General features: G+C 42.4%; 1 protein-coding gene across 1 annotated transcript; it reads right to left on the reverse strand.

Moving 5' to 3' along the window:
- Positions 1-311: 311 nt before the first annotated feature.
- On the reverse strand, positions 312-21,894 carry RUBCNL (rubicon like autophagy enhancer). The gene is made up of 16 exons (XM_050715414.1): positions 21,812-21,894; positions 21,540-21,638; positions 19,192-19,300; positions 16,300-16,977; positions 11,957-12,042; positions 8,947-9,154; positions 7,979-8,083; positions 6,667-6,709; positions 6,149-6,281; positions 5,616-5,761; positions 5,027-5,091; positions 3,774-4,012; positions 2,968-3,029; positions 1,510-1,663; positions 1,299-1,389; positions 312-793 (listed from the first exon to the last, which is right to left on the reverse strand). The coding sequence occupies exons 2-16, from the start codon at positions 21,597-21,599 to the stop codon at positions 681-683; spliced, it is 2,292 nt and encodes a 763-aa protein (XP_050571371.1). The 5' UTR covers positions 21,600-21,638; positions 21,812-21,894; the 3' UTR covers positions 312-680.
- Between the last annotated feature and the right edge of the window lie 813 nt (positions 21,895-22,707).

Below are 22,707 nucleotides of genomic sequence, written 5' to 3' on the forward strand. Positions count from 1 at the left end.
CTCAAGTTGAATCTGTTTTGCCCATAACAGAAATTGTTAGTTATCTGCAAAGCAGACACATATAGCACCTTGTGGTGGGCTTACCTTCACTAGCTGCCAAATACACATCCAGCTGCTCTCTCACTCCCTCTCCTCAACAGGACAAGGTGAGAAAATAAGATGTAAAAGCTCATGGATCAAGATAAAGACAGGCAGATCACTTAAAAATTGCTGTCATGGGCGAAACGGACAAAGGTTTTTATATTGTAGAACCGTATGAGAAAATGACTTCGTATTTTACCACTTTTTCTGTTTCCAAAATCTGACACAGGTAAGGATTTCCAACACTTGTTTACTATGTATACATTATTTGCATAATTACAGAGAAGAATCATTGTTATATGGAAAAATATAATATTAAAAATCTTACATACAAAGACGAAACAAAGCAACAAAAATGCTGCTCACTGAATTAACACCCCGTCTTTCAGTCACCAGTTAAGATGAAACTCCTTTAGGGAGAGTTTTCAAGGATGATATTAAAGGCCTTTTCTTCCCCCCTTTTTTTTCTTCCCCTAAAGGAGACATACATTAAGAATAGTAATGTCTAAAACAACATTATTTAATCCTTAGTCAAGCACCTGAAGATTTGTCTTCGAGCATCGTCTGACACGGGCAATCATCATCAGAGGAATCCAGTTTCACAGAGGCACCACTGATGGAGTTTCTGAAAGCGTCCTCCGAGCTGCGATCCGCAGACACTTGGGGCAGCCTCCAGACTTGAAACATGCTTTGTGAAAGCACGCTTTGCACTCTGTTTATAAATACAAGCAGTTTAACATTCGGAAAAAAAAAAAAAAGAATCAATAGCTATGTTCCTTTAAGAATTTCCTACCTAGTTCACCCAAGTATAAAAGTGAACAGAACAAGTATAAGACCAGGACGACAATAACCACTGTAATAACTATGACTAACCATTTTGGTAAGATTCCCAGGATTTACAGTGAATGTAATAACTCTGGTATAGCAACAATATTATAGCACTTATAGCTCTCTGTCATGCACAGACCCCCAAAAATTAGCCTCCCCCTGCAAACATAACTATGGATCAGACAAGTCCATATTTTTGGCCTCTAAATTTACTGGTGTAAGACAGCCACCACAGGCTGGCTGTCAAACACACATGCTATCTATTGTCTTCAAATAAACATGCTTTCAGCAAAGCATGTTCTCAGTGTTTTCCTAAAATAGAAGTACGAACTGTTTTACACACCAACACCCCTCAGGGAAGGAGGAAAAACATCTGGTCTGGAACATACCTGTGCATCTTTTGCATTTGGCAGTCTGAAATGCAAAGAGCAGATCTGCACTCTGACAGAATTCACAGATAAATCCCTTGGCTTGACAGAGCTATGAGAATGAAAAGAAAGTTGTTTACTTTTTAAGTTGAATCTAAGAAAATAATATTTGCAAATGTCAGCAGGGATACTCTTCACACTGAGGACACTAAGAGCCCTGACTCTTCCTTACCTCACAACCATCCACGTGAGAGATGGAGGTCTTCAGAATATCTTTAAGAAGGGGCAGTAACTGCCCTCGTTTGATCTTCACCAGATCATCCAATGAGAAGAGATGCAGCTCCTCTGTCAGATGGCTGGGGACCTGTTCAAATTCTTTCAGCACACTGCAAAGGAAAAAAAAAATAAAAAAAATCCAAGTTACAAAAGATGTCTTTCAAGCTTATTTAAAAAATAAGTCTCTTTCACTTCTCCAGTCACCCTGGGATCACACAAAGCAGATTCATACTAAATACTACCTCCCCTCCCAATCTTAGTTCACATTAACAAAAAAATGCAGGGTTTGGGATTTAGAATAAAATGTCTACTTCAAATGTGCATTCCTCAGGCACTGAAGTTGCCATATGAAGTTATCCCAGCAATTCTCAAATAACGGGTAAAAGGCTCTGTTCTACCTCAACATGTAAAATCCCCTGCCATATCTAACACAAAAAGCATGGATTATTTACTTCTTTTTTGCCAAGAGATCTTTGTTTTTGTAGTGCACAGATCACTATTAAGTGAAACTATGCTTCTGCTAAGCGTGTGAACGCTGAAAACATGGCTATTGCTTTTAAAACTTCTCACATATGCCCAATGTAGAAGGTACAAAGGATCCAAATGCATATTTCTGTAATGGAATCATGGGGTTGTGCTGAAGAGAAACATTAAAATATCTATTTAATTTTGTTGGACAACATTTAAATGATGCTTTTCTTACAGACATTCTGTTGAAGAGATAACAGAATCTACTTCAGAAGCTTATTTTGCTTATGAGTGTTTTAAAAAAAATGTCAGCAATTTTGTGGTGAAGGTTTCATCACTCACATGTCTAACCGCTGTTTATGCCCATAGTCTGGGGACATGTATGCCAAAAACCTTTAACTTGCAGCAAGAAGAAGGTCAGCTTTTTACCTTCTCATGTTCTGGTATTTATCATGTTAGTTTACTACTTTCATTTTAGTACGTGTATACAATAAAATGAATTAAGCATATGACAGATTTCTGGAAGAAATCTTTAAACTCCCAAGGATCTCCTTTTTGTGTGTGCGTGCTTTTGTTATTTTAATAAGACAAATTGTCCCAGAGATGTAGATAAATATCTTAATGTAAATAAATATCTCTGGCCTTTCAAGAGGAGGTGACAACCTAAAAGGGACAAAGAAAGGAAATACACACCTAGCAAGAATCATTCAAACTTAAACAAACGCATGTCTAGTGATGTTAAGAAAAACAGAAAGCTACCACATAAAAGCTGTTCTTTACTCAACATTTGCCGTGCAACAGAGGGAAGTTCTGTTATCAGAACTTTCTCTGATGATCAAATTAGCTCACTGAATATTGCACTCAAATATTTCTAGAGAAGAAGGCTCTCTAAGTACTTTATGTATGTTTTAATAAGCTATTTTTCATACATGATCATGGTCCATACCTTTCACCAAACCTGCAGGTTTTCAAAAGCTTTTTTAAATGAAAAAGCTGTTCTTGTGCCTCCTAAAAGATGAAGGAGAAACAAAACAATAAGTTTTACGTATAAATTTGTGAGAAAAAAAAAACACACAAAAACACTACTTGAGTCAGCAACCCTTGTCAGTGTATCAGCCATAATCTAAAAATAAGAACTTCACGCTTAGCACAAAATTAAACAAATGGATTTTCTAATTCATGACAGGTCAACAAATGCAAATGCTACTTTTACTGCTGACAAGGGAAGCAATTCCAATGGTACGAAGTGCTCCATGTTGTCACACCAAGGTGCCACATCCAAAAACGTCTAACAACAAGTAACAGTCTCCTCAGACAAGAAGGCAGCTTGTAATTGTCTGCACAGCACCCTTCCTCAATCCTCAGATGAGTCAAGGGTGTTTTTTCTAATGGCCCACAACATTAAGGAGTCATTCAAAACTTCTGGAGCTTTCCAACAGCCAACTGCCAAGCAGAAGTAAATATTTACTGTAGGAGCCCAGCTCCACACTGAACCGAAACTGGAAACACCTCTCAGGCGTGGGAGGAAATGAGATCTCTGGCATAGGTTGGAGACTTCTCCCTACTTCCTCTTCATCTGTGAGGAGAGAGGAAGTCCCAGAAGTGTTGATGAGACAAATCTAACTGCAGAGAAGACAAACTCTGCCTCCTTCCCCCCTTACACAGCAAAGGACAACCTGTCCCAAAGAGCTCTTCTCCAAAAGGCACAGAGCCACAAATTAAAAACAAACAAAAAACTACAGCCACACTTACCCTCACCCTGTCCATTTCCTTTGTTTTTGTATAGAGGGCTTTGTTGATAGTCGACACGTTGAAAATTGGTTGCTGCCATATGCTGTCCAGTAGGTGTTTGGAGAAGTTGCACACGTAGTATTTTTTGAAGTCCCACTTCATCAGTATTCGGGCAGGAATTGAAGACTGAGCGTAGCTGTGGCAACAGTCACAAAAGTATTTCCCCAGGTAGTCACAATAGCGGAGTCTCCTGATATATTCTGCAGGTACACAGATAGCAACGACACTGTGAATATTTGTGGAATACACCTCCTGTCTAAATAACCTGTATCTACTGGAGTGAGTGGCAAGGTTTTTCTAGTTTTTATTATTTTTTATTTTTTATTTGAAGTGTGGGGTTGTTATTGTGGTAAACACATCCATAAGGTTTGTATTTTCCATTAGAAGAGAAACTTTGCCTCATTTCTGTATCTATCAGACTGAGCTTATTATATCCATCATAACGAGGTCTTAGAGAAACCATTGTTACTTTACCCAAACACACAAACCAAACACACAAACCAAACCAAACACACAAACCAGCAGCAAAATGCTGCTGTCGAAGGAAAGACAAGCTGATCTCGGTGTTACATTTGTATGATATTTTTTCCATATAAAGACATTTTTGATTTTTTTTCCACCTTGTCAGCAGGCCCTTTCAAGTGGCCTTGAAAGCCATTTCAAGGATTTCTTAGGTAAGATCTGGTTACCAGACCTGAAAATCGCCATGCTTTCAAGCAGTTCTTGCAGCGTATCACAAATACTCTTCAGACAAGCAGGATTTTGTGATCAAGATTTAAGGGAAAATAATTGTTAAAACAAACCCAAAAGAACAAAACCACACATTCCATCAGCTTGCTTTTAGAGACTTTTGGAAATGAGTAAGTTGGCAGAGAGAAAGGATTACTGAAAGAAACTGTTGGAAAATGTAAAAAACAGCATTTTCCAGCCCGGAGGCTTAATTTTTATACGCTTTTCCTGTTTTGTTGTTGACTGTTACTGATTTTAACTGTGTATGAGCAGGACATCTATCAACTACTGTATTCTATCTACAGTGAGAAATTTCAGGCAGTGGTAATGGACTATACTGCCCATTTTATTGCAGGCACATCCAACAGTAAGATTTTCCTTCTAGCTCAGACAGATTTCGCAATTGTGGAACATCTACACTGATGCAGATCACAGCCTGATTACCAGTTATGGATAGTTTTTTCTTTTCTTTTGATAATACTTACTGCTTTCTACTGGGGTTCCACAACCAACACACGTAAAGTTTTGGGCAGCTACCACTGCATCTCTCCTGCATACAGAGACAAATAGTTACGTTTCACTTGACAAAACACTGTTTTATTGCCATTGTCCCCAAAGTACCGCCTGCTTTGTTCATTTAACATTGTTTTATGCAGAGTGAGACTAGCAGTTTCCCCAAATACTACCTTTCTTCCTCCTTTCTGAAAACCTACTACCCATGAAATGTGAGCAGGAAAGAAGCAGTGAAAGCCTTAAAAATATACTCCAGTTAATCTCACAAAATGGAATTCTTCAGATTCCAGTTAAACACTGCCACTGTAACACCAAACAATATGTGTATTATCACATGTAAAAGTGCATGCACCATGTTAATCAGGACGTGCCAGCAGAGGGAAAAAAGATGCCATCTGCTTTCTAGCAAAGTTGTTGACAGACACTGCAGAAGGCTGTGCCATACAGTAACAGGCCTAACCTTAGCTTTTATTAAATCACCCAGGCTCCTTCCATCAACTTCAGCAGGTGTTACGCAAGTCCCCCTGGTTTATTGACAGCATTTACTTTCATTAGACTTACTTAACTGAAGGGTGAATGTTAAATATAATCTGAGATCTTGGTGGGGTCCAGCCAGAAGATCCTCTTAATTTGGATATGATCTTTATTTCTTCAGCCAGACTCAAACTGGACTCAAGCTCTCTCGGAATCTCTTCTTTCAGCACAGACTGTTGGGAAAGACAAACTCATGAACAGCCATTCAGCAGGACACAGAATAAATGCTAGAAAGTTTCTCCCTTTATACTCCAGGATTTTACAGTTTGGTTTTCACCAGCACGTAATCCCCACTCCGTTAAATTCCTTGGTATCAGTCCTAGGAGAAGTACGCTGTTTGTTCATATCTGCACAACAACTCAAATGTGCTGAAAATTACTAACCAGAGAGGATATTTTCCAAAAATTTCTCTAAAATTAACGAATAATCTGTGAGTATTTGTCTGTATTTTATTTTTTAATTGCAGCTTCCCCCTTTCCCTAACAGTGAGGCAGCTGCAGCGAGACAATGATTATCTGGGGAACAGGATAAAGAGGCCGCTGTTTTCCGCTCAGACTCACTCTCTGCTTAGATGAGCTCAGGCAACCAGACAGTTGCACTGCAGATTCTGCCTGCAACCAGTGTTTTCTGAAAGCTCTGCACAATTCCTGAGCTGTTGCTTCAGCAGAATTGCTGCCTGGTTCAAAAGATGATCTGGAAGTTAAGCAAGAAAGACAGTGAAAAATAGCAGCGTGTCATCAGCAGATCCACTGCCTCTTCTGCATCCCTGAAAAGCTTTCTCCCATCCCTTCATTTCTATTCCCTTGCTTTGATACACCCAGGCCCTAGCAGAGCCACTGCCACCACCCTCCAGCAAGACTCCAGGACCAAAGGAATGCTCTGTGAAGCCAAGTACCACAAAGACATTTGCTGTCAAGCAGCATTCCTTCCCCTTCCTTGGCGAGTACCAAATTTAGGACTCCCACACCTTTCCCCGCCCCATCCAAGAGTCACCAGAAAGCTGGTCCAGCAAAAAACCTAACACCACTGTACTGCATTTACATGGCAAGGGCTATTACATTAAAATACAAAGCATTACCTTTCATCTGGGGTGACAGACAGATTTTCAAGGTCTTCAAGTTCTGCAGTAAAGGAGAAAGCTTTATCATATCATTTGAGAAACAAAGCTTCTGTTACTCAGCACAGTTTCATGTCCACCTTCTGTATTACTATGGCTGTCAGTCTCAAATATACTCGTCTTTACAATGCCCTTGCTGGATGTGGGAAATAACCTCAGCCCTGGTTGTAAAACGGGCACAAGGAGCCCGATGCCCCCTGCAGAGCTGTGATATCAGGTGACGAAAAGTATTCCCTAACAGCAATGCATCAAATCATCTCCATCAGCCTCCCTTCAAGAGCGGGGGAATCAATAAGGAGAGACTAAGTGCTTGCTAGTCCAGGCCCAGCCAGAAGGAACTGGACGTTAACATTAACATACATAATAATAGTGCTTACATCACTTTTTTTTTGGACACTGACAAATATTTGGAGACGCCAATCACAAACATGCCAAATAATGCTATAAATGAGTTAGCTAACAGGTGAGATGAATGGAATCAAAGCATGCTTTTCTTTATTATCTTTATGCAGACAAAATATGCAGACAAGGTGTTCACACTGGTAGCACCAGCTTTGGCCACGCATATTCTTCTGAAGACAAATGCTTCCCAATTCATATGTGTCAAAATAACTCTTGCTACCAGAAATCATGTTTTTCTGTGAGACAGTTCCCCATTCTTAGATTAGGAAAGAGGAGGTGAAAAATAAGTAGATCTCTGTAAAACTAGAAGGAAGCAAAAATAAGAAAATAATCTGTTAACAAGAGAAAATAAGATGGAGGTTAAACAATGCCCAGGCCATTTTTAAGTGTTTGTATTTCTCTACATGTGAAAAACAGAAAATAAGCAGAGAAACTTCAGGATCCTTTGAAGGGGAGCAGAACACTGGTGACTAACAGGACAAAGTCTGCTCTGGAGCAGAGGTAGAGCTGCCTAAAACCTCATCACTTTCTAGTTAAGTTGATAATGTACTGTCCTAAATTCTCCCAAACAATGCTGCTATAGTTTTCTGAGGCTGTAAATTAAACATCAGTTTCACACTTTGCTCACCTACATTGATTTGGTTTAATCCTGAAAACAGTTGTAGTCATTCAAGCCAGAAAAGATATTCTTTTGCAGGAAGGAAATCCTGCACCACTCTGGGGTTTCTGCATGCATTCTAACGGAGTCATACATAGCTCTTTCCATTTTGACATGTCATTTCTCCACCTACTAAGTCAGTAAGTTTTCGAAACGATGCAACATATTCAGCCGAACAAAGCTGTTTTGGCAATTAAAATTTTAAAGTCTTACCAATAACTACATACTCATCCTCTGAGTCGCTGTGGCAGGGGAACCTGGCAGCCTCGTGATGTGATGGTAGATGTGCTGAGGAGCTGACAGGCAGCAGAGCACAGCCTGTCCAGAACAAAAAAGGCACCAATAAAACTATCCAGCATCTACAGAGTAGCTGAGATTATTATATTCATCACTTTTCTCCACTTCCCAAAACTTTAGCATGCAGCCTGTATTTACAGAGCAATTTTTACACACGCACGCAGAGCAAATTTTTGAGGGCCTGTCATACAGCAAGCCTCTTGGTTTCTTAGGGAGAAGTTTCTAGAAACTAAAATAGAAGTTTTTGCATTACCAGTGGTCTCTCCCCTTCTCACTTGGGAGCACACCATTCCCCAGAAGCTGTCATTTAGACTTAAGTTACATCTGTAAGATTTGCATTACTCAAGAGACCTAAATCTACTTAAAAACCCAAGTGATGACACACGCATTATAAAGCCAGGAGCGCTTATTATCTTGCCTCAAACTATATGTGCATGAACACTCTGGGCAATTTCACTCAAATCCATTGGATGATCGGATCTGCAGCCTGCAGAACTAAGCACAGAAGGAAAGAGCCATGCTTCAAATCTTGCAAGAGGATTTAAGCGGAGAGAGGACAGGCACATTTTATCGAGAGTGGTGCTTGCTAGGTGGCACTTCGATTTTAATATTCTTGTTTTCATGAGAATGGGAAAAAATAATAATTATAATAAATAAAACACAAATGTGAATATTCAAAAGGAAGAATTCGACGCATGAGGAAAACACTTGTGGAATACAGATCCTCAGGGAACAAAGTCTGTTTAAGTGTAGAGAGACTCAAACCAGGTGACAGGGGATTGATTTGGTTCCAAGCAATGTCCAAATTCCTTTGTTATTTTCTTGCACACCAACATACAGCAACAGCTGTCAGAAAAGGCTGCATTATACACTAAGCAACTTGCCTTCATAACCGCTGTCTGAAGAGGCTACAGAAGAATCAGACTTCTTCACTCCAGGGTAAGAGGATAACTCCGAATCGGTGTGATAGCTGCCATCCGATCCGCTCGTTTCATCCACACCCCAGGACTCTGCTTGTTGGCTTAGGATATTACATTTCATCTTTTCCAGGGATGCTATAATCATGTCTGCAACAAAGAAGTGTGCGTTCTCCTGGACACAAGACAGGAACACTCATTAGTAAGCAGCATATTTTATATTCGCTTAAGGGGAAATTAAATATATAGTTTTTCCCTGTACTTTTCCGATTCAAGAAGTGAAAATGTAAAGCTATTTCGCCTTTCATTAGCACACACACCAAAAAGAAAACCACCTCAAGAGCACTTCTGAGACAATAAGCAGAAGGCAACTGCCCAGATAATTGTCTCACCCTTAATGAAAGCATACAATTTACTTTTATCTTGTCCATCTACCAGATAAAAAGAAATTTGATTACATCCCTAACTGATGAGTATGGATGCGTTTTAGGGCTTCTAGGTACGCTGCTTTTTTTAGCATGTAAGTATTAATCCACGTAGTGTATGTAACAGGATTTAATTTCAAGTTACAGAATCATTGTCAGTTGTGTACAAGCAGTTTTGCATGCGTGCTAACCTGGATGGGGCCAGAAGTGGTAGGTTTTAAAACGAACTGTGGATCTTCGGATCTGGCAGGTGATACGGAAGCTAGTGAAGTGTTTTCATGTGTTAAGAATTCAGGCAGGGAATATGGAGTGGGATAGCTTACTGTCAGCTCAAGGCTGCATAGAAAGTTTGCCCTTAAATAAAAGCTAGTCCCCCGCCTTAAATAAAAGCTTGTAATTTCAACGCTTCACCATGGCACTTCCACACCAGAAGCTACCCTCCCCATAGGGTTCCTCATCACCCTGCCTGCCTGGATCACGCATCCTCTACGAAAAAGGAACTTGTAAGACCACCTTCAGTGCCACTGAGACTTCCAGATAAATCCGGGGTTCCCTACCCCAATGTCACTGCTATATCCTCTCTCCAGAGGTCTAAGAGTCTCAGCCCAAAAGTGGATACGTCACGGAGGCATAGGTGTACTCAGGTGTGCGATTAAAAACTCCTGAAATGCTCAGGGTACCCTCCCTCCTTCCTCTCAACTGTACATGCCTGTGCTGTTCAAAATCAGACCTCTAAAATACCACGGCAGTACTAAGGCTAGAGGTCCTGAGTGCAGAATAATAAAAGTTTTCTTAAAAAATGGCTTATGCTCAGAAAATTGTAAAACTCGTGCCAGGATTCATGCTATCCCCTACAACCTGTATGGGAAGCATGAAGAAAGGCACCGGTGTTTAGAAATAGCTGCTGGGCTCCCTAGGATTTGGCTGTCTCAAGTGCATTCTGATTGTCCACAGCCTAATATTTTCGTCTACATTAATCTCAACATTAGAGAGAGCCCACGAGTCCCTGTGGGTGTTTCAAGAAACTTTTATCTTTCACCTAACGCCGCGTGGCATTGGTTAACCCCAAGTTAGCGGCAGAGCACAGCGTGTCAGCACGTCCTGCTGATACAAGCAGCTATGAGCCTATCTGAGAGCGCTGTGCTGCAAAAGGATGGAACAAGATGCAGGCACCCCTACGCTCAGCATGACTGTCAGCTTTCAGCTCTGCCTGCCGGTAGGGTCTGTCACCCTAGGAAGGAGCCCAACTGGGCCGTGACACATCAACCTTCTCCTTTCTCTTTTCTTCTCTCCTTTCTCTCCCTCCCACTCACATCACAGTGGAAAGTCCCCCTAGTTCATCTGGCTCACCTCCTTCCTGGCGCAGGACTACAACTCACACTTGCTGACAATTTATGCACCTTAGCGTTGGTTTTTTTTTTTTTTTTTTTTTTTTTTTAAATCTACTCCCTGGTCTTCTGGTGTTTGAGAGCAAATTGCTTTGGTATTGGTTCCCACATCACAGGTGGAGAAATGTCACCTCCTTTTGGAAGCACCTTTTACAAAAAACAACATGAAAAAGCCAGTTCACGAGCTTTTTTTTTTAGTTCTCCCCTCTCTGCTTTCAATGCACCTTAGGAACAACAAGAGCTTCAAGTCAAATGCAGAACTTGCCACTCCAGTAAAACCCGTGCTGCACACAACTTACTTCTTGGGCCCAGGGCATGGGACCAGACGCACAGCAGCAGTCCAGCAAAAAGCTCCTCTTCTAGGCACACTTCCAAAGTTCTTTAGTGTTAAATCCTACTCTTCGCTATAATTCATTATAACATTAGCCCCTCTTTCCCAACTGTTGGAAAAGATTAAGAACCTATTTAGCACCCAGAGATATGTGCTACAACACTATCTTGTCATCTTTATCTCTGTTCCAATGGGCTGCCAAGCTTAAACTACTGCAGATGTTGCAGTTATTCATCTGAGATTCTTTTACAGCAACCTCACAGGCTCCTCCTGAGCAGAAAAACACAGAAAAAAGCCCCACCTCCTGACTGTAAAATCATGGCTAAATCCCATTCATATGCATGTAACTGCAACAGATTATAGTGTAACTTTACTGTAACTACACTAATCTAAAAGTTTGGTCTCAAGGAATATGGAAAAACATATTTCTTGGCCCCGCCTAAGCAGGGGGGACAGACCAGATGACTTGCAGAGGTCCCTTCCAACCTGAACCATTCTGTAGTTCTACAAACATGGTGGAGTGAAAAGAAGTATGCAATGTTCTAGAATCTTTCTATTATTTTTAAATAATAATGATGGGCTGAGAGTAAAACCAAATGAAGAAATAGGCATTTTAGGCAGCTTGAGTCACAAGGGGAGGAAGAGGGAAAATACAGTAGTTGTGAAAATTAGGAAAACAGAGCTTTCTGATAAGCAAGTCAAATAGAGAGTTGAGTGCCTACACAGATTTAGTAACAAATGACAGTAATTGTTGAGAAATGTTTCCTGTCACTTGGTTTCGCTACTATAAAAATGGAAAAATATTGTAATTTTTTTTTTTTTGTCATCCTCACCTTCTCCACATCTTCTGGAAGCACGAAGATGTCCTGCAACGAACGATTCAAGGGTACAGCGCTTATGTTCAAAACTGAAGCAGAACCTGTGGGTGTAGCAAGAACTTTATTAGCTATAAAAACAATCACCAATATGTGATGCATCTCTTTACATGTCCAGACTAAAAAATCCCTTAATCCCTATAGCAAAGAAGGAAGAAACTTGGCCACTATGTCTCCATACTGTGAGGGAATCTCCATCTGGTTTTCAAATGCAACCAGTACCACATGTTAAGACATGAAACTGGAGCAGATCTATTAACTGTAGGACTCTCTGCTTCCCAAACAGCAGTTTTGTTTTCCTGGCATTTGCTGCTGAGTCTGATGAGCATGTGAAACAAAATTAACCTCTTTTCCCATTAACTTCACACTACACAGCGCAGCACATCTGTTCTTCTGTAGACTTACGCTGCTTTTTCTATATAAATTAATGCAGTCACAATCTTCTTTGCCAAAAAATTGAGGGTGTCAGACCATGCCCTAACGTTTTGCATTCAAATCACTCACAACCACTGAGAAATTTGCTGAGATGTTGATGAAGATCACACATACTGCCTGTAGGTGTACACCCTAAGGAGATTGGAAAGGAAATGACTTCTGATTTTTAACACTGACTGGCTTCTAGTTGCTATCTCTTCTCTGACCTTATACCAATCAATTTCTGTTTCACTGTGGTGATGCAGGTAGAATAAAATATACCATATCTAAATGCTACAATCTCACATGCCCTTTCAAGCTGTTGCAAATAATAGGGCGTAATCAAATGCTCTTCGTAAAATAAAACTGCCACTGATGAATTGTTCCAAAGTCACACAAAGGGTAAAGAGGCCCCAGAAAACGCGAGAATAATTTAAGATTTTTTTTTCTCCAGCCAAACAGCACTGAACACCCAGGCCTAGTTTGGATTCTTTATACAGTTGTACTTAAATAAACCTCATTACACTGCCCCTAAGTGTTGGTGAAATCAGACTGGGAAGTCAGTGCTGTATTTCGATGTGATGAGATGAGATGAGATGAGATGGATGTAGAGATTTGTAAAGAATTATTAATACCTGCAATTTTCTATACCATGGAGAAAACCGGGGAGGCTGACGATCTGACTTTTCAAAACAAATTTTAATCACTGAAGCCAAGTCACTAGCTAATTAGGTTATTTACTTACCTATTTGATGATTCACCTTACCGGGCAAGTCGTGTGTGGGGAGTACAAGTAAGTGCTAAAGACCACACAGCTTGGTAAAAGCCTACCTTCTCATCAGCTAAGATAACAAACATTCTCTGAATTAAAAATAACAAGCAGAAATAAGGAAATGAGAAAATTGTTTTTTTCTTTAAAACGTAAGACGCAAGTGATGTTAGGTATTATTTTGAAATCTAAAGGGAGCTTTCTCTCTTGCTTACTTTTTGCACCCCACTTCCACCTTTAAGTTAAAACAGGGTAAAGCAGAAAAACAACTCTGATTTAGTAATTTTAAATAAAACTCGGTTCCATTTTGCATGAAAACGAAGTTCTGAGCTACAGGACATCTGGGTGCCATACAGAAAAACAAACAAACAAACAAACAAACCGCGTAGGGATCTCTCCAAAACCACAGAAGATTTCCAGCACAGTAAGATTACAGCTGGGAAACGTAAGTAAGGGTAAAATTCAGAGTTGAGATTTTTTTCTTTTTCACAAAATGAAAAGAAGGTGGTGGGAACAGATTTCAATGAGATAAAACACAGACAAAAGAGGGCCTAGGGACAGACAAAAATCTAAAAGAATAGGGATTCTTGACAGATGACATACTGAGATTTATTTTTTTGGCTCTGGGCTTGAGTAACAACCCAGGAGCTGCTGGCCAAGGCAAAGTCCCTTCCCTGGGCAAGGGCACGGGTTTTCCAGCTGGGTATTTCAGCAGCACAGGAGCTCGGGGCATCCAGCAATAGGATGCAGCTCTGGGTCAGACGCAGAATATTGCGGGGTTGCCCTTCTCTTCTTGAGCACCATGGCCTGGAGGCTGGGGAAAGGCTACTTAGGAGCTGCAGAAGGAAATGCCCTTGATGCTCACAAAGGTTGAAAGCCGGAACAAGCCCTGTGAAATGCCCGTGACACACCAGCCACAACAAAGCCCCCAAGAAAACCCCGAATTCTGTCACAGACTCTTCATTAGCACCGATGGAGCCTCTTCAGAGGTCGCGTTGGGCCACTGGAGAATGGCCCTGAAAAGCATGAAAATGGGACAGGAGTCTCACAGGATCAGCAGAAGTAACTACCTTGTTAAATCCCACTGAAAAAAAATGATTTACTCTGATTTAAGTCACAGGGACCGTCGTTTTCCTACCTCTTGTGCATCCCTCACCTGTCCTCCTCCAAGAAATAAAAGAATCTACCACTTTTGAAATAACAATCAAGAGGAACACCAATCCAGAGATGCTCTTGTAATTTGAAGGCAGGAATTACACATTTGATTTCTTCTTTTTCAGTTTGCTATTTGTTTTCCCTGTCCTAATTGGAGAACATCACGGAGGGAAAAGAAAACCAAAAAAATCTGACTTCACAACCTTCAAACCCCCCATTCTGGACCACCCAGCCGTGACTTAAACAGCTGGAAGCACCAATGAAGGACGAAATGCAGGATTTTTTCACTTGTACTGAACAGAAATCTAAGACTGATGCAGACAGAGCCAGCCTGCACGGTGTATAACTGGATCCCAGCTCCCTCGAGGATTATTTGTTAATAAAAAACAAGGGCGCTGCTTCTTTAGCCACCTGGCTGCTGTGCTCCTCTGTTCACTTTGCAGAGAACCAGGAGCGTTACTGACCCAGGAGAAGCTTGTGACACGTCCCGCTTGTGCCAGAAGATTGAGTCACGCGCGCCCTGTGGTCCCTGATAACATTTTAGAGGCTTGGCTGTTTCCCAGACGGAGCTCCCGAAAACCTGCGCGACTGGCCGAGCCCAGCTCCAACCACGGGGTGTGGTTTCCTTCTCCCTGCCTCTCCGCTGGGCAGGTTTCAAACGCGTCGTGCACGGGTCAGCAAACATCCTCCCCAGCGGAAGCAAACAACCATCATCTCCACCATCCTGCCTCTCGACAACAGCCTGCCCCAGATGACAAACTTCCTACTATTAAAAGCTCCCGCTCCTGCAGGGGGATGTGGGAATTTGAGGTCTCGCCACCAGCTTCTGGCCTGAGAGGTGCTTTGAGGGAATATATGGGAAGTACCAGACCCTGGAAATGGAGCTTTGCTTTTTTTAATTTATGACACAAAGGCAGGCTGATGGCTCCCTCCCATTTGTCTTTTTTTTTTTTTTTTCCTGTGTAAAAAATGAGCTCTCAGTTGCACCTTTCTGGGGCTCGGCATCTAGTAAGATTAAACCATTAGGTACTACTGGTAACATCCTTTATAAATAATAAAAAAGCGCTTCACCATGCTGCAGCAAAGGCTCTTAATGTCAATGCTGGGTATTAAAAACCAGACGATTCTGCTGCTGTTTCAGCAGAGCGGCTGGAGCCCTGCTCCAAGGTGCGTGGAGCATGGCACGTCTCACCACCCTGAGGCCAGCTCTGTCACCCTGCTGGCCAGCTTCAGGGCACCGTGCTGCCCCGAACTCCTGCTCTCACCTACAGCCCTGCTCTGCAGCGAGCTGCAGGAAGTGGAGGAAGCCCAGCTCAGCGGATACACTTCACTACAGCCTTTAGTCGGCACCTCCGTGCAGACAACGCGCAGCAGACTGGAGGTGGTGAGGAGTCCAAAGATTCTGATCTGGAGAGGTTTGGAGACAGCTGGTGCACTTGGGAAGGGGAAGAGGAGGAGGATGAAAAATAGTCCAGCTCCAGCACAAGCTGATTTAGTTGGAACAAGAATGGATGTTAATTCTGTTAAATCAGAATCGAAGGGCTCCCTCTCTTCCAGTGCACGTCAAACACAAGAAGAGGTACCGAGGAGGCCACACACACCGAGATCTACGCTATCTGCTTTCAGAAGAAGAGTAGTGGTGAAGAAAAGATGAGTTATTGGAAGCCTCATCCAGGGATGTTCTACACTGATCAAAGCTCAGTGATTTCTACATTTTACCAGAGGGTGCATATTAAAGAAGCATTTGTGTCACCAGACAGTACTGCAAGCCAGAATGCCTCATGTTTCACTGGCTCTCCTTCATTTTGAAGCTTCCTCTTTCTTCCCTCTCCCCCTATTTCGAATGACAGCATTCGTACAGTCATTAGCATTCACCATAAACAAGGTCAATTTCAGTTTCAATTACGAGTGTCTTTCCTTCTCAGCACAGAAATGGTGAAACAAAAACGGAACGTAAAGTTACCTGTTCGATTGAAAGGCTCTGACTGGGGAAACACAGGGGGAGAACTGCTGTCACTGCTGCTGACTTCTGCAGGCTCTGAAGCTGCGGGGTATTTAAATAGAGCTGCTGGCTTACTAACGGCTGAATCTGGAAGAAGCCTTGTAAAAGTCAAGTCTCGTTCAGGGGAGCTTAAAGAATTTTGGCATTCTCTTACAGGATGCACGACAGCTGACGTGACGGTGCCTCCTGTTAACGTCACTTGCGTAAAGCAGTCCCGCTTCAGAGGGGATACGTCCGAAAGAGTGAAACCATTCAGGGAAGAAGTAGCAGCATCCCGGTCAGAGTAAGGTGGATGAAAGAATGTATCCAGCGAAGGTCTAGAGGAATCACAGTCCCTGTTGTCCCAGCACGCCCGGTGCCTTGTAAACCTGATGTCTGTTTGCGTACAGGCAGCGCTGTGATGCGCCGAATCGCTGTCACTGTCCTCGTTGTTATCCCCATCGCTGCTTTCTTCCCACCCTTCCATGTCACTGTCTGGCTGTTCAGCTCCCTGCATCGTGCTCTGCTCCGAAAGCAGAGAGGGTTTCAAACCAGATGCGCTTAGAACGGACACGAGAATGTCTTTGATGGCTTCGGCACTATCTGGGTACGATCCAAAACTTCCAGCATGTCCAATTACAGCTGGCCTTGAGTATTCGTCTGTTCAAACAAGGCAAGAAACAGAGAGGTTAGGAGACAATAAAAAAAAAAAAAAAGTTAATTTACAACATGAATAAAACACATTATTTTTAACATGAGCAAGAAGAAAGGGAAGAACTGAATTCACACACCACTCCGTCCTGCCTCCTCCTTCAAGAAAGATCTTGCTTTATGCAATCAGGAAGCAATTCTGTCATTGATAAGGTTAGGTAATAAACCAGCAGTAAAGTATGCTGCTTCCAGCCAAACGCAAACAATTAGTTAATACCTTAATGATGTCTGATTGTCAGTGTGCTCAAAAACATCCTACCTCCACAAGACTGGGTGAGGTACAGCCAAGTAACTGTTAGAGCCCTGCTACTGACTGTTTTCATGGTTTGGTTCTATTGCTAGTAAATAGAAAGACATTTAATAGCAAAACGCATACAGAATCAACATAAAAATAAGAAAAGAAATGCAGACTTAGTAATAAAAGGTCATGTGCTTGCACGTTTCAGTCAGACACTCCTGCTCATGTGGAAAGTAACCTTCAGTTCATTATTCAGAGGAACAGCAGCATTTATGGGAAACCACAAAGAAAATCAGCTCTGTCACAGTGAGTTCGTTAGAATGTCTCTTGAAGGAATCAATACTGCCTGCCATGGTCCTAAGAGACCTACTGTAAAACTGAAATTCAATAGAAAATGGGAGAACTGCCTTTTGTGGCAAACAGGGCAACAGAAGTGTGATGCAGGAGTGTGCACTGCGATCAGTAGCTATTCACAAACAAACTGAAATTTTACCTTCCAGAAAAAAAGCCTCATAGGAACTGCCATCACCCAAGCAATGGAGAGATTAGGCACAAAGTCTGTGTTCCTCAAGAAGAAACTATCAACCATATCACGACAAAGCTAACAACTGTCTCCTTTGGGGAAGGTAAGTCGGTTGTAAAATTCTAAGAATAGATACTATCAAGGAGACTCATTTCCAGGGCACAGACCTATTAGTTAGGACCACAAGGAATGTTAAACACCGTTGCTGAAAAAAGCAGCAGGTCTTGCAGACTGCAGACTTTGCCCAGAGGTTGCTCTCCTTGGAAATACCTCATCTGAAAACAACAAACCTCTCCGTGAGTCACTCACCTGGAAGCCAGCATGCACTCAAACTGCTTGTTAGATAAGAAAGTTTACTAATGCAGGGATCCAAAACAAAACAAAAACCCAATGCACTTTGGAAAAGCAAGTCTATAAAAGAGCAGTACCCATCAAGAGAAAACTGAAAAAATTAACCATTAAGAATATCATGCACAAGATGGACTGCAAGAGTTCCTGCAAGAGCTCCTGGAACGCTGTCCTTGTAAAGCCAGGTGAAAATTAGTTAAATAGTTTGTCAGTGATTGGAACCAGCCACTGGCCACTGATGAAGACAAAGTTCTTAGAGAAATAACAACAAAACTCCACTTCTTACTGGCTGCACTTGTAAAGCAGACTACATTAGAATTACCTTGCCAACACAGCCAGCCACAGAATACTGTGAGGGCAGGAATGGGAAAATGAAAGCTAGCTGACTTTCAAACAAGTGTACTTTGATCTTTTCAGGAAAAGAATATAATTTTGATAGCTATCAGGTATTTCAATTGCACAGGTATACCTTAGCCTCGGCTGAAAACATCTTTTCTGTGCAAGACAAAAAGTTCAGTCTTACTGTCTTCAATTCTTCTGATTTACTCTCGTATTTCAAAGCCCATCCTGACAGCCTTTCCATTCCCTCTCATCCTTTGTCATCTCCACCACACCAGCATCATGGAGCATCTCCAGCACAAACCATACAGCCATGCTGACTTAATCTGTTAAATACTTGTTCTACTTGTTAAGAGAAAAGAGAACAAATTTTAAAAATTTAACTCAGGCTTCTGCAATGCCGAGCCTGGGGAAAAAACAACAGGCCATATCTTAAGCTACTACTGGGAATAGCTTGGTTCCAATTTAAAAAAAAAACAGTTTCAGTTTTGCAACTAATACTCATACGAGTAATTATGGTAACATGAAAATTTAAAAAACAGTTTCTTTGAAATTGTACAGTCAACTTTGATGTTGTCCTCTCAATTAGCAGGGTTCCCTCTCCAACAAGAGTATAGCTGTTTTGGACACACCAAGATAAATAGCTTTTACTATCACTACAAGCACCAGTAAAGCTCCCTAGAAGAAGGAGGCATCTTAGAACAAATTGACATACCTGAGAGAACTGAAATTTGAGGTGTTGGAGCAAGACAGCTAATCCTCGCTGAGGGGTTTGAAGAAAATGCTGACTCTGTAAAAGCCACCTTTAGATTTTCGTGGTTTAACTAGGACAAGAACACAGGCAATTTGGTTATAAGACAGCAGTACTCTGGTAGCAATACCCTCAGTCTCACAAACGTGCCATCAGGGGACACAGAAGAACACTGTGCTAAGGCCTGCTGGCAGTCACCCAACCACTGCCAGTGCCTATAATTCTGGTTGTCCGACAATCTCCCAAAAAGCATGCACGGTATAAAGAGCACTGGCCTCTTAACTTGCATTTCACTTCAAAAGGTAAGTGACCTTCAGCACTCAAGCCCATTACTGTCTATAGTCTTGAGCATTTAATTACAAAATAACAAGTTCCAAAAATAAGACAGAGTCTCAGAAGAGAGGCTCTTTTCTCCCACCTAGCAAGGCAATGATGCTATTTTACTTTTTTAGAGGAACATTTTCATTTTCTTGGAAGAGAGATTACCAATAACTACTCAGTTACACATGCGCCTCCTTTATCACAAGCACTGGTTGGTTTAAAAGGCACTCCTCATACTGAGAGTTAAATGTGCGTAAGGGATATGCAAGATAAGATGCTGAATTCAAATGACTACATATTTGTGAAAACAACAGTAATGAAGTGGAAAAGAATTCAAGGAGCCGCCAATGCGTAGCTGGAAGGAAAGGCCTGTTTAGATGTATACAAGCTAGGAACTGAATATATAAATGAGGCCATGATCCACAAGCTGCCTGATCTTCCAGCAGTATTGACTGCGATCAAGTGTGATCCCGTCATCATGGCAGCCTAATTTGATATAATATTAGGATAATGGAGTTGACGTCAGCAGCTCGGTTGATCCAGCACAAAGCAAGGAGTGACACGAGTAGATAATAGTTGACCTGGCATACGGCCTGCCAGTATAAGCTGACAAAAAATTTTGAACACGTTTGAACTGACTGAGCGGGTTTATACCAGATCAGCATTTTGCTTTGTGTGGACACGACATTTCTGATTATTTAGACCCTCTATGCCAGATTTAACCATATTGCCAAACCAGTGTGAGCTGAGCTGGGGCAAGCAGGTTAGCACAGATACTGACAGAGTAGGATACACCAAGATACTCCAATATGGGAGCAGGATACGCCCAGGCCATCAAAGCAACAGGTCTCCTCCCTAAGCTCATAAATTCCTTCCAAGGGCTATGCATTCACCTCCTGCTGCTTCAGCATGCCGTGGATCTGCAGAATACATTACAGAAATCAGGAAAATCTAAGGGGTGCCCTGCTCTGAAGGGCACATCATTAAAAGGACCGGGATCACTGTGATCCCATACAAAGAGAAAGGAGTGAAAAGGTGAGCTGCTCTCCGCCATCCCATGTTGACCTTTATGTGGTCCTGCGAGAGAGTGAGGGGACTTGGATAGCAGATCACGGAAAGCAGAAGTTTCCAAATTAAAAACCACAAAGTATTTCCCTTTTAACTGAAGAATAACGTTTCGGAACAAGAATAATATGCTGAATTTCAAGTATTTAGTGTCTGAGTGCGTCAGTGCTTGGAAAAATGCTCTGTTCAGGATCTGATCGTGCCTTTTTCCCCCCTCTCCACTAACAAAAAGAAACTGCTGTGCAGACAGACTTTATACATATAAATATAATATTATTGATATTACTGGATAAAATAAGTCTTACAGGAACTCATTTTAAGCAATTATTTTGATTTAAAAAAACACAGTTAACCAGCTCTACATCTTAGGATGCTTATATCTTAACTATCTGACACCAGGCTAAGTGCAAGCACCTTATCAGTAGACATAAATATTAGAGTGCTGAGTTTCAAGATTGTATCTCTAAAAAACCCAAGCCTCCCATCTCTTATATCGCATCGTAAGCGATTTGTGTTCGGAGAATTTTGATAAAAGATTTCCATTTACTTTCAAGATGCTGCGACTTTGACTACATCACTGATCGGGGAAAAGATCCTTTAGTATTTAATTACCAAACAACAAAAAGTAATTCATGAGCACTTATAAGAAATGAAGACAACAGAGGTGCATGAGGCATCCAAAAACACGCAGTCACAACCAATAAAAGTGACTGACAGTTTCACATTTTTCACAGCAACCAGTCTTTCCCCTCCACCCCCTCAACATCGGGAAGGCATTTCCAAAATCCAAGTCAGCTGTAAAAATGCGGTATTTACCGCAACCGCTGGCATCTAAAAGCCGTTTTTTTGTGGGGAAAAAAAAAAAAAAAAAAAAAAAAAAAAAAGCTCCCAAGCCCCACTGACACTGACCCGGCCCGGAGCCTTACCTTGCCGGAGTGCCTGAAGACCCCGCTGTAGCTGGCTACAGCCACTGCATGGAGAGACATGGTGGGGAAACGCTCATCTTCCTCCTGTTGCTCTCGGACCTGGAAGCAACCGGGAAAGAATTACAGCCTTAGCTTCGTGCAGGCTCCGCATTCATTATCCTCAAGCGCTTTCGGCCCTGACTTCGCACAGGGACGGGGCAGGCAGGTCCCCCCCGCCATGCCCGGTCCCCCCTTGCCATGCCGGGTCCCCCCCGGCCATGCCCGGTCCCCACCTGCCACCCCGGCCCCGGGCTGCCGCCGCCGCCCCCCGGCTCTGAGGCGGCCGTGAGGCCTCCGAGAGGGCGGGGAGGGACGCCCTGACGGGGCGGTGCTGCCCTCCCGCCCGCCTCCTCCTTCTCAGCCTGGTCGGGGCTGTTTCTGTGGAAATAAAGAAATGGATAAATAAATTTTGGGGTCTTTGGGCTCTGCCGGGCCGCAGGTGTGGGATGGGGCCAGGCCAGCGCTGGTGGTGCCCTGTGGGGTGAGGCTGCAACCACGCCACAGCCGGGACCAGTCTCGGCCTAGGCAGCAAGAGTTTAGGTGAAATAAACCAGGGTAATCCCTGCTGGAGGGATTGGCATTAATAAAATGGGATTGGTCTGAAAGCCTGACCTGCCTCTTCTCTTTGTCCCTGCAGAGCGAGCAGCACGCACCGGCCCAGCAAGCTGTCAGCTGAAAGTCAGCCCTTGCTGCCGCAGCACTATTTAGGGGAAAGCAAATCAAAACAAAACCAACCCAATAACAAAACAAAACCAACCCAATAAAGATAAGTCAATGGGGAGTGAATGTGGCGTGTTTTCTGAATTGGGGCTGGGGACACCGCTGGCGAGGCGTGTGCACACACCTTGTACAGCCAGCTGTATTGGGGCCATGCAGCGTGGTAGAAGTTGTCCCCAAAGAGCCATTGTCGTATAGAGCTACAAAAGGGTCGAGACATCTGCCATCTCCGAGTCAGCTGTCTTAGCGGGCTCAGAACAAGCAAACTGCGGTTCCTAGTAGCCAGTTTGGGCTAAAAATAACACTGAAGGAAAGCTGAGCTGTATTTGTGGATCTAAAAAATTGCTGATTGCCCGTAAAAATGCAAAAAAAAAGAGATGTGCAGCAGTTTAGGAAATTGCAAAGAGTGAGG

Source organism: Cygnus atratus, chromosome 1 (genome assembly GCF_013377495.2).
Source record: "Cygnus atratus isolate AKBS03 ecotype Queensland, Australia chromosome 1, CAtr_DNAZoo_HiC_assembly, whole genome shotgun sequence".
Taxonomy (NCBI): domain Eukaryota; kingdom Metazoa; phylum Chordata; class Aves; order Anseriformes; family Anatidae; genus Cygnus; species Cygnus atratus.

Bases quoted from the DNA above. Each gene is read 5' to 3' on its own strand.
- RUBCNL (XM_050715414.1), bottom strand. From the start codon at position 21,599: ATGTCTCTCCATGCAGTGGCTGTAGCCAGCTACAGCGGGGTCTTCAGG. The intron at 6,710-7,978 runs GTAAGACTTTAA...CCTTTACTGCAG, and splicing joins GGATGAGTATGTAGTTATTG to AACTTGAAGACCTTGAAAAT. The intron at 3,030-3,773 runs GTAAGTGTGGCT...TTCATCTTTTAG, and splicing joins AGGAAATGGACAGGGTGAGG to GAGGCACAAGAACAGCTTTT.